The 12,276-nt window shown below is 37.3% G+C and overlaps 1 protein-coding gene across 3 annotated transcripts in view; it reads left to right on the top strand.

Annotated features, from left to right (window-relative positions):
- Positions 1 to 11,143: 11,143 nt before the first annotated feature.
- The window catches only part of SLC9A9 (solute carrier family 9 member A9), a 176,372-nt gene continuing 175,239 nt past the window's right edge, over positions 11,144 to 12,276 (top strand). For all 3 annotated transcript variants that reach the window (XM_058844330.1, XM_058844329.1, XM_058844331.1), the window contains exon 1: positions 11,144 to 11,484. In XM_058844330.1, the coding sequence (XP_058700313.1) occupies positions 11,310 to 11,484 (175 nt within the window). In that variant the 5' untranslated portion in view covers positions 11,144 to 11,309. The remainder of the gene's footprint in view (positions 11,485 to 12,276) is intronic.

The raw sequence follows: 12,276 nt of genomic DNA, 5'->3' as shown, positions 1-12,276 counted from the left end.
CAAATGTTGTTAGTAATAATATAATATTTTTTAATTCATAATTTCCAGGGGAAATTATGTTTGGGAGGAACAACTCCCAAAGCCAGATAATGGTATTTTCAGTTTTTCTTTTTTTTAAAACCCCTAAAATTAAATCAATGTGCAAGATGTAAATGGAACTCAGGGAACTGCTTTCTTTCAGAGGCAATAAGTGACCATTTGCTCACCCATGTTGAAATGGATCTTTCAACAAAAGGCCATATTCAAAACCAGAGAACAGATAAACATAATAGCCTGTGTTTCGCTGGCAGAGTCTTCCAGAGTCACAAAGAGAACCTTCAAGCCTGCACAGGAATGTGACAAACATGTTTTATGATGTAATACATCCCATTTAACACCCAGAAATACCATGGGAATTTATTTCATGGGGAATACTGTGAAATACAAGAAGAACTACATTCAAATGCTATTTCTCTATACATTTAGAAGGTGGAAAGATCTAAGCAACGAGAGGAATGCTCAATCTTTATGACTGTTCTGCCTTCACATCCAGTAAAAGGCAACTGATCAGTAAGTTCCAATTTCTCCTCTTTTCCAAGACCAGCTCAGTTGATTCCTCTTTGAAGTGACAGAATATGTGGATGCACAAAAGTTTTGGGGTTTGCTGCAACCAAAACAAATTTTAAAAGGACTGCTGTGAGACATTGATCTAATAATTCTTTACTTATGGCTATTTCCATTTTAGAGATTCTTGTTTCTGGTGGGTGAGGCCCTACCCTGCAGTCTTCTTCACAGCTGCAGGGCTGTGCTCAGCAGATAGAGTGTTGCCAGGTTTGGACTGTCAGACACGGTGGAGAGAGCATTAATGGAAGAGTTCAAGCTGTGCTCCAGAGAAGCCATGTCAAGCACCAACAGTGTGTAAATCTAAGTCCAACACTCTTTTCCCTTTTTTCTTGCAAGAGCTGCTTTATAAGAAACAACAGTTTCTCCTGATTTGCAATGGAGGCAGAAGATTGGGAAGAGAAAGGATAAGGTGGATAAACATTGTTAACAGCAAATCTGAGAACAAAGCAGGAAAGCCATAAGTGCTGGCTCAGCTTAAATTACTTCCTACCACTTTCTGTCTGGGATACTTAGCTGATTTATCCTAAAATTGTTTTCTTGTACTTCCAAGGATGTTGAGCAGATATTCTAACCTGTGAGAGACAAGAACATCCACAGCAGTCTCAGTGTCCTGGGAGCACATTGTTTAACCAGTTGAGCATTTATTAGGGAGCACTTGTCAGGAAACAGGTGTGATTTGAGGACACACAAATCTAGCTTGTTCTAAGCCTTTAGTACCTTGGGATGGTGAGCCCCTGCAGTTCCTCTCCCTAACAGGGCCAGAGAAATGCTGAAAGTTTTCTGGATAGAAAGAACAGCCTCAAACAGGGAATAAGTATCCGTTTTTTCTCTGATAGCAGAAAACACAGCCTTGAATTTGTTTGCTGCTCATGTCAGATAATGTTCTTCTACTGTAAGAGCTTAGAAAATAATATCTCTCTTTCAAATACCAGAACACAGTTTGTCTGTAAATCACACAAGAATTCACTAGACATCCAAGCAGACAATATGAATAATCTAAAATACATCGTGTATACATGTTAGAAGACAGGAAAAAATTCCTCATATGGCTCGGAAATAGAACAGATTACACAGAACACAATTCATAAAGCTTTTTCTGGCAAACCAGAAAATTTCACAAAAATTAATGGTCCCCAAGAATTTTTAGTATTTCAGTCTTTTGTGTCTTCCATAACAGACTGGTGGAAGATGTTCATGTAAAGCCTAAGAAAGTGAAACTTAAGCAAGAAAAGCAGCAGTTCTAATGTTATTCCATGTCCAAACTGACAGAGGAATGAAAATGCTGGAGTCACCATAAGATGCTTTGAGTACAATGGAGTTTATGTATGACTTTTGAATTTCATCTCTACAATATAAATTTTTTTTGTGTATGTAATTCAAAATGCTAAAATTACTGAATGCAATACTTTTTTGCTTCCTCTCTCTTATACCTGCAAATTAAATACCCAGGAAAAAAAAAAAAAAGATCACAGTGAGACACTGAGCATCTTGGAGCCCTATCTAAGCTGGTTCAGGCTTTGGACAAGATGACCCTTGAAGTCCCTTCAGATCTGAATTATTCTTTCATTCTGATTTTTGGTGCTAAATTAATCAGAAATTCAAAAACATAATTGCACAGGATTCACAATAGATCGTTGTTTACAACTCATGAGCTTCTACTCACAGAAAGCCTGGCATTCATAAACAGTAAGAACAACCACTTTAACCAACAGTTGTGTCAAAACAAAGGAACGCCTAAACTGACCACCAGAGGAGAGCAGAATTCCTAAGAAGAGATTTTTTTTCATGATTCATCTTAGGAGTCTTCCACAGCTTATCTTTGGAGAGCAGAAAAAAGAGAAATAAAAATGACTGCTGCAGCAAGAAAAACTGCCAGGTTTTGAGGAAATTATAGGAAGGGAAAGGAGAGATAAGTGCATCTGGATTCCTTCTGTATTTTGGTCTGGGTACAAAAAAAATGCTACAGAACAGTAAGCACACCAAAAGCATGGGAGTACACAGAGAGTCCTGATGTTCTGCAGGTATCTGACAGTACCTGGGGAGCGACTTGTAGAAATGTATACACAATATGTGCTGATACAAGGTGTCACTTGAATTTTTCAGCTCTAATGATAATGTTTCTCCGTTTCTTACTTTTCCCTTAGCAAATGAAAAAGTCTGTTCATCCTAGCTCTTTCCAAAGGGATCAATGGCACTTATTTCAGGTACTTTTCTTTCATCTAGTCAGGACTGCTTAAAATGAGCAGATTGTGACACAAAATATGCATGGTAGAAATCTGTAAGAGGACTTTTTAGGTTTTTAATTTTGCAGCAGCTGTTGAAGTGGGCACGTCAGAGTTGTTATTCTGGGCATGGTGAAAATTAGACATTTTGTAATCTTGCCTGTAACTTCACCCTCATAGACGGGATCAGGGTTAAGAACTGTTCTGACACAAACCCATAGCAAATTTCCCCATAACTTCACAGAAACAGTGAAGGAGTGAGGAGTAAGAGGACAACAATAATGACTTCCTGAAGAGGCTGCCAGATAAAAGCACAAATGACCACAAAAGTCATAATACGTAATAGGGTGTAACCTAACAAAACAAACATTTGTGGATGGACACATCAAATACAGGGCTTTCCAACCTCAACTTCGGCTTGAATGGGATTCCTGTGACTTTGAAAGTATCTCCAGGATACCTTAAATAGAACAGAAATAGCTCAAAGTTGACTTTAAGACATTCTTCAGAGGTCATTCCCATAGTGTCAGAAAAAATTCAGGGATACTGCCGAGAAATAACGTCCTTTGGAAAAACAGCTTTATACCTACCTTTTCAGTAGGGATATCTCTTCTGTGAAGTGATGATATCTCCTGATACCTATATGATGAAATTGTTTACTTTTTTGTCACTATTTCCACTAAGCAACAAAAGGGAAACATTTCTCATAGAAGAAAAGCTAATAGTCTAAGTGTTTCAAAGATTAAATTTTTGTTTTACAATTCTTCTGTTTAAAAGAATACACACAGGTCCCCACAAGCATGTGTTTGATCTGAGAATTGACTATTTAGTCACAGAATTTCTATGATATTCAAAAGAAAAAGATTATCATTTAAGTCAGACTTTATTGAAATACAGTCACAGACATCAAAGCTTTGTTCCCAAGTTCAGTTGTTACTGACTGAATGAAGCCATACCCTGTTGGCCACACTGCTGAAAGTGGATTCCTTTTGTTATTTATGGACAGAGGAGTTTAGGATCAAACTGTGGTCTCACTGAAGTTAATGGCAAAACTCCCACTGACTTCAATTAGAACAGAATTTGGCTCACAGTCTCATTACTGAGCATAACAATTAAAAGAAGCTTTTACAAGCTGTATTGCTGTGTAAAAGGGCATGAACCATGTAGCAGATTTCATTGAACCCACAGCCAACAGTCATTGCTATAGCAACTGAGGTTCTAACAAAGGTAGTCACTGTCTCTGTAATCATCAGGTGTCTCTATAGCAACTAGAGTTTCCAGAGAACAAGAGAAAAATATTTGAAAACTGTCAGTTGGAAGAAAAGAGGTTTGTGAATAAGGAGGTTGGAAGCAAGAGCAATATACGGGTAAAACATGGCTTGGAGTAAAGAGAAATGATTGTCCCAAACATACACAGAGAATGGTAAAGGGAGAGAGAGCACAGGCCAAGGGCTCAACTGGAGATGAGAGAGCTTTCCCTTGGGTAAGGAAAGCAATATGGCACTCCAAAGAGATATTCCCAGATCTAAAATAGTTATGTTTCAGACATAATTCTCTTAAAGAAAAATTGGTTACTACAAAAGAGTGCAGAGCCATACTTTGTCTGCAATAAGAGTTACAGTCCAGCAGGATTTTCAAAAGCACCTGCCTGCATTTCTGGTGCCCACATTCCTTTACAAACATAGTCCTGTTTGTCTTCAAAATGGGAGAACACAATCTGTTCTCTTGAAACACTGCTGCGGATAGCACGGTACAATTATGTAGAAATGATGATTAACTGTTCCTAATGTTACTTATTTACAAGTTTTTAAACAGTATTGAAATCAAAAAAGGAACAGCTGCTGTTTGGATACTGATAGGGATGAAAACAGCAGTGTTAATTATAGGTCTATTTCTGTAAAATACACTTTTAGGCTCTGAGGTAGGAAGCAGGGTTATCTGCACATAAGAAAAGCCAACATATGTAAATATAAGTACCCACAAAAAAATAGCTTAGTGATATTGGAAGAACCTATAAAATGACAACTTCAGAATAATCTGATTCCTACTGATCTAATGGAAATAACAATTGGGGAAAGATCTTTAGTTTAATGAGGAGTTATCCAAAATATTCATGTTCACACACTAAAAATAATTCAGTTGGATCAGCACTTTTCCTCTAAAAATAAAGTCACAAAAGTAATTATGAATTCTAAATGGGATCCTGTCCTCTACTGATGCACTACAATGCTTTGTTTAAATAAACCAAATCCTATCTTTAACCTGGAAAACTGATAAAAGACCCAGTAATGCTGGAGTCAGATTTCCATTTCACATGTAACGAGAGCCCTCTAGTGGGGTGTGCTTTCAGATTCGACTCGTGGAGAAGAGTAGACCCTGTCATGCAAGGCAGTTAAATCAGGTATTTGTTCCTGAATTCCTCACTAGCATTTTGTTACAACACAGTAAAATGTAATATAATTTGTATCTGAAACAGAAGTCACCAAATGACACTGAAGAACAATGAACCTGGGTAAAACAAAAAGCACTGCACCAAAATACTTTTTCAGGCAGCCTTTGGGGGTTTGGGGGGGCAGAGGAGAGGGGTGAGTTTAGTGAGGGTTTTGTGGTTTTGCTGGGGAGGGGGTTGATTTAAGCCTCAAATGGCAATGATAGTCAGCATGTTTTCTGCTGTGGTGTGTCCATCCTGAATTCAGCAGTTTTTCTGAAGTTGATGTTTACTCAACACAATTGAATCAGTGATGTGGTATCACTGTTGATATGGAAGCGTGGAGTATTAATATCAACAGCCCAGGAGAGATTGATCTTCATGACAGCTGCTTCAAATCACAAAGGCCTCCCAACATGCAGAAAGTCAGGCAAACCTGGCAGAAGGCTGGTGTGGATGAGCACCTGGCTGAGCTCAAATAGGAAAAGGAAGTAGAGGAATGGAAGCAGAAACAGGTAACCCAGGAGGAATATAGAGCCATTGCCTGAGCAAACAGAGAAATGCTGAAACAGAGCTGTAAGTCAGTAGGTATATAAGGAAAAGGGCAGCAAAAGTGGTTCCTGCAAGTGGAGAACCAGGCTCAGTGGGGCAGAGAAACTAGTGACAAAGGACATGGAAAAGACAAAGGAATTCAACGACCTTTTTGCCTCAGATTTTAGTACACACATTCCAGTTTGTAGCATAGTCTGTGAGACAGATGCTTTGCCTGATTTATAGGAAACTGAACCTAAAGCAGCATATACGCACAAGTCCACTGTTCTAAGAGTTGAGCGTGAGTCAGCTCCCCAAAGTAGTCTACCACCAGGAAGCTGTAACTTAGAAAGATTTAACTTAAATTTGAAACAATAAAAATTATCTTGATTGTTTTTCAGTTTATTAAAATATTAAAAAAATACTCCAGGGAGCCGTTCAAGCTGGAAATGAGCATTAAACCCACTGAAGTAAACTTGGAAATACTTCCTTCATAATCCTGACATTCAGTTGTGTGGATTAATTTCAACTGCATAAACAGGTAATACCAGTTTTCCACAATTTTGTAAGAATTCATTTAGTTCTGAACCTGATGGCTAAAACTGTCTAAACTGGAACAGATTAACTCTCCTATAACAAGTCATAGAACTAAAGTGCTTTCTGTCTTTCAAAGCTTTTATTTCTTCAGACATGCTGGCACTTTTCTCAGTGGAAAAAGCATACATGAGCATTTCAGGTCAGTCTAAACTGAATTTGGTCTCTGAAGGAGGATTCCAGCATTATGAGATGGTTGTTACATCACAGTGTGCATCAAATTTAGTCATGCTCTAAGGGGAGAGAAGATTTTCCTGTGTTGATACGATGCCTCTAGACAGTGACATATTAGCAGAAGGATCACAAGTCTTCAGAGATTAAAACTCCAGTTCCACTCAATTCAATGTATATTCATCATAATTAGTACAGTATTTTAATAAGTCAGTAAAACAGGCTCTGAACCAAGGAAGGAAAAGCAAACACCAAAACAGACTTTACTTTCTGGATAGAAAGATGTATTCCAGTAAGCAGAAATTATTTTTAAAGCTGTTTTTCAGCTAAGTGTAATAGCTGTAACATAAAGATACATAGATTATGTGGATTTGTCTCTGCAGGCTCTGTGACCCATGTAGATTGAATACCAGCACTATCAAAGAAGAAAAAACAGAGTCTGAGCTCAGAAAAAAAGAGAGAACAAGATGAATAGCAACCAGCAAATAAACTGGTTTCATAGGAAGACTATTCTAAGCAGTAGAAGAAGAGATTTCAAAATGCACAGAGGCCTGGCAGTTATAAATGACACTTAGCCCACCACTGTGGGCTTAGTGGCCTTAAGTGGCCTTAGCCCACAGTATTTCCTGGGCAGCTGTGCATCAGAGCAGGAGCTAGCAAGGCAGATCTTCTTGGCTGGAATGGATTAGAGAAGGATAACCACTTGTGATCCCACTAATCCTGTTTCAGTCTGTCTGGGGATTTTAGGCAAGCAAGCTGTGACAGAACATTTGTTATCTGTGTACTCACAAAGTGGTTGATTTCTCAGTTGCAGAGTTGGTTTGGTCTTTTAATTATATATACAGATGCACTTGTTTACAATGTTTGCTTTTACTTTTGTCTGTATTCTTCGTATGCTTGCAGAATTGCCAGTGGTGCAAAAGCATTGTGTCTTTGCTTGGAATTACCATTTATTACAATTTTTACCTTACGCTCCTTTTTTGACTTTATATCTTCCAAGGTGAGAATCCCTCTACTGATTTACAAGACTCCTCTTGCTTTCTACTCTATCTTGATAGTTTCTGTTAGAGCAGACTTCTACATGCCAAGCTAAGGATTATTGTTCTGTGAAATCCATAGATTTGATAAGGTGGACTCAGAAAATAAGACTACTACCTCTTGTTCATTAAAATTACATGCCAGAGGAGATGAATCAAATACTTCTTGTAGTAAAAACACAGTATTATGAGAATTACTTGTACTGCCTTCCACAAAAACTTTCACTTGTTTTGTCTCTTTCACCTGTTAAGTAATGTTCAAAATATCTTCCCCATGAAAACTTTCTTCATTCACCTGCTAGCCTGCTCTTAAAGCCAAACTGTACCTTTATATTTTATTAAGTTCCCGTCCTTCTTAATTTATCATCTGTTATCAATATTGGAAATATGATGCAGCTGTTGCAACAGATTGTTTTCCTATTTAACCTGCAAACCAACCAAAACCTGGAGAGAAGTTATTCCATTTTTAGGAAGGGAAATTGCTGAAGGGCCTGGATACCCCTAAAAATAGGTTTAACTAAAATAATGTGGAAAGACCTGAGCACAAAAAAATCAAATTACCTGGTCACATTGCCAACAGTTTTTCAAGCAAGACCTTATTGCAAAACCCAGATTTCTGTGTCCATGCTGTTTTTCTTTGTATTTTCCATGGGTAGCTCTATTTTCTTAGTAGAGCTTCTCCTACTTTACTCAGACTCATCCTTCTTTACAAAACTGTACATAACAAAAATTGGCTAAAGAAACACTGGAGAAGTGATTTGGCTTAATTTGGCTCAAGAGGTTTCTGGCTCTGTGTACTTCTAATAAAATCACATGGCATACAAAGAACAATAATTCAGCCATACCAGTCAGGATAAGGTGTAACAAAACAGGATTGAAACATTTCATAAAGGTTCTTCTATTACCCACAGCTTTCGCATTATCTCTTCTCCATGTATGATGCTGAACATTTGAATCCCTCTAAGTAGCCTATAGGTGCTAAATGACACCAGATTATCAAAAGCAAAAAGCATTCTTAAGGTCCTGCACTGCTTAATTCCAATATATTTCCCCCAACAATACATGTATAAAATTATCATTACAAACATTTTGTAACAGTTATCCTGCCTTAATCTTCATATCTTTGGCATATATCAGATAGTGTATAGTAATAATTAATACAATGGTTGAGAATGCAAAGAAAAACAACAGTTTTTAGATGTCGTTTCTGGGTTCCTCAGAAGCTGCAACTGTGATGAGTGGCTGGGTCTGGAAAGCCGATTTGAATCTGTCCTACACCTCTGAGAGGAAAGCAACACCTGAAACCCCAATCCTGTAGCATGGTGAGTACTGTTTAGAGCCAGACCTTCCCAAAATTTTATAAGGAGCTTTGGCAGAATTTAAGCCTTAAGTCCAATACCTGCAAGCCTGATACTAAATCTGAAATTCTGTTTTCATTCAAGCTCTGATCTGGTGCAAATTGCTGTAAAATGTGATTGTTTCACAAATGTATCACATTATCTTTTGAGATAAGACAGAATCATAACCCTATTTAAAGAGAAAAGAGAAAAGGAAGCTTTGGAAATTAACACTCATGTGTTTCAAATATTTCATACTACACCTGCTCTAGCAGTAAGACTAAGGAAGTCCTTGTTATTTGGTGAAAAATATAAGTTTGGGTAAATTCAAAAGCCTGAGCCTGGTCTCCCAAATTTGAAGTGAATAGTCCAATCACTAAGATTTTCAGAATAAAATTATCTTCTTTCACTGTTTTGGGCTGCTCTTCCATTGATTTTATTTTAAGTGCCTGCAAATTACTTATTTCACAGGGTGGAAAATAATTAGCTTTTATAATAAAAAAATCTTTGGGTTTTATTGCAAAAGAAACAGAATGTGATTATTTTCAATTGATTTTTTTTTGCTAGCTTTTGATACTTCCACACTGGAGATCGATGATCAGACTCACAAAATTGAGGTCACTGTCATTTCCAAACTGAGAATATGAAAACCCCATCAAGCCTTTATTTTTATATTTTCACCTCTATGAAAGTTATAGGCCTTGGCTATGTGACTAACATTTTTTTAAAACAGTTGCATTAGTTGTATTATGAAATTGCTACACTCAGTTCCTTTACATTATTTTTTAATTCAAAATACAGTATTGCATAATTCTCAAAAAATACTGGTTAGCATCGTTACCCTTGCTTAAAATTGAGCTGCACAGTTCATTAGTTTGGGAGGTGTCTTCTGCTTTCTGCCAACTTTGCATCTCATAGAGAGTCCCTCGAAAATTAGTTCAGAAATGCGGTTTTGACTTAAACAACCCTGACCGAGTTTGCAGATTATAAGGTAAACCAACAAAAAGAAAGAGAAAATAAGGAAAACACAAAGGAGAGAAAATAGTGAAACATGTAGAGAACAAAGTGAAACCACTGGTAGAGATTGAAAAAATATCTGGTGAGCAAATAAAAAGCATTAATTAAAAAATAAATAGAAGGAAAATAATTTTCTTACAAAGTGAAAGAAAAAAGAGGAAATCTGTAAAGGGGATGAATATTGCTTATGCAGAGGACAGAACTGATTGATTATCGAGAGCAAAATATTTAGCTTGATTGAAGAAACAGTGCCTCCCTGGGGACATTCTCTGTTATGAGCTACAGCCCCAAAATTACTGAGAGTATGGACAGCTGGGTGTTCCTGAGTTATTCACCTTTGACACCTACCTGGCATGGAATGGATTTTATACAAATTAGTTTTCTCCAAAATGTATTAAAATTAAAAAAAACCAAAAAAACAAAAAAACTAAAGTTATGAGATTTTAACTTCAAATAATGAGATCATTTTTTATAATGGTAAGTAGAATTGCCATTTTTTTCTGACGAAGATTAGAACCTGTTGGAAATTCTCTGTATGTAAATGCATTGCAGCACTGAGCAGAGAGAGAAAAGTCCAGGAGTGTTTGCTATACACAGAGTTTTTCTACTATTTTTCTGGCTTAATGGAATAATGAGTTGAATAAATAAAAACATGCTCACAGCAGAAATGATGAAAAGTATATTCCACTTCATTTTATTTAGTTCACTAGGGGGGTTTAAGTACTTCTAATTCTAGGTAGTTGGACCATTCTTTTACAGAAATCTGGCTTCTGGCAGGATCAATACAAGTGCCTAAATCCTTATCCATGATTCTTTTGTCTTTGCATCACAGTAAAATGTCACCTTTATTTTATGCCATTTACATTTAAACATGGGAAAGTGGGACACGGGAAAGGTTCTTAAAATTCCAAAATGTAGTAAAGGTTGTTATGCCATTTTTTTAACATAGTTTTTCCATCTTAAACTGTGAATTAAAAGTAGGACTCCTAGGATTCAGATTGGGCTGTAAACTGCAGGAAGAAAACATTATGAACACACGCTGAGTTTTACAACAGAATTTTAGAAATGGTGAGTCTGAGCCTTGGAGGCAGTTTGTGCATCCAAAGCCAGAGCAAGCGCAGTCCAGCAACACAATCGTAACATTAAAAATGAGACAGGGCAGCTTTAAGAGAGAAACAGGAAGCTGTAACTAGAATCCAGCTGAATTCTGAGCTGGGGCACTTTACCATGAGGCTGCAAATGAAACAGATGTGCTTGCTCTGAGTTTCTGTAGTGTCTGGAGTTTTTGTACTAAAGGTGACAAGACTTTTCTTCCTGTGATTTTTTTTTCTTTTTTTATTTTCCACATACTTTTTATAAAAGGAATGAAATGGAGAAGTTGAAGAAATATGTATCAGTGAAAGATGAAGATCATTTTTATCATCAGGGGGCTGTGGAGCTGCTAATCTTTAACTTTCTACTCATTCTTACAATATTAACAATTTGGTTGTTTAAAAACCATCGATTCCGCTTTCTGCATGAAACTGGAGGAGCTATGCTTTATGGTGAGTATAAATTCAAGAGCCAGCATAACATCGGACTAGTTGCATATTTATGATCAGGTACTTGAGATCAAGTGCTGACAAAGCTCAGAAATGTGCTGAATTAAATGCCATCAGCTCCGTAAGTGTACAGTAAAATAATGATGTGACAGCATCTCTCCTGAAGTAGCCAGAGGCTGCCTTGATAAGGGAGCAACTGTGACGAGCTGGTTCCCCCTCAGCAAGTGCATTCTGTGGTCAGACAGCAGAGAGCTGGGGAGTTTAATGTTTACAAAAACAGTTTGCTTGGGGTTTCATAACATTCAAAGCTGTTAGTCTAAGGAGACTTGTGGATACAGACATGTTGTCTAATAAAGTTTAAATGATCTTGAGAGCTTTCTTTTGGCTTTGCTCTATGCCTTTGAAAAACACACCGAAGAAAGTGTCTCAAGTTTGCTCTCAATGCTGTCATTGTAGGGTAACTTTAGTTTGCCTATCTAGTTCTGACCTTTTTTGAAGTTTTGCCATGTTGTATTTCACTCTCACACAGAACTCTCTGCATTGTCCCCTAAGTACTCCCAGGTTCAATGGTACACACATATGTAAGGGTTTCTCTTGTCATTCTCTTAGTGCTGTTTCACTCTGAGACTCTACTGCCATTTCTGCTGCCATAAGATACATACAGGAGGGCAAACTGTCAAAATGGAAGATAGAAATCAACAGCTCAGCCATTACCTGAGTGCCAGCCTGTTCTAGCACATTCTGTGCACACCACATCCTCTAGCAGCGTAATACCCAAAACTGATTTTGTTAAGA

Source organism: Poecile atricapillus, chromosome 8, assembly GCF_030490865.1.
Source record: "Poecile atricapillus isolate bPoeAtr1 chromosome 8, bPoeAtr1.hap1, whole genome shotgun sequence".
In the NCBI taxonomy this organism is placed as follows: Eukaryota; Metazoa; Chordata; class Aves; order Passeriformes; family Paridae; genus Poecile; species Poecile atricapillus.
This window is presented reverse-complemented; position numbering and strand designations above follow the sequence as displayed.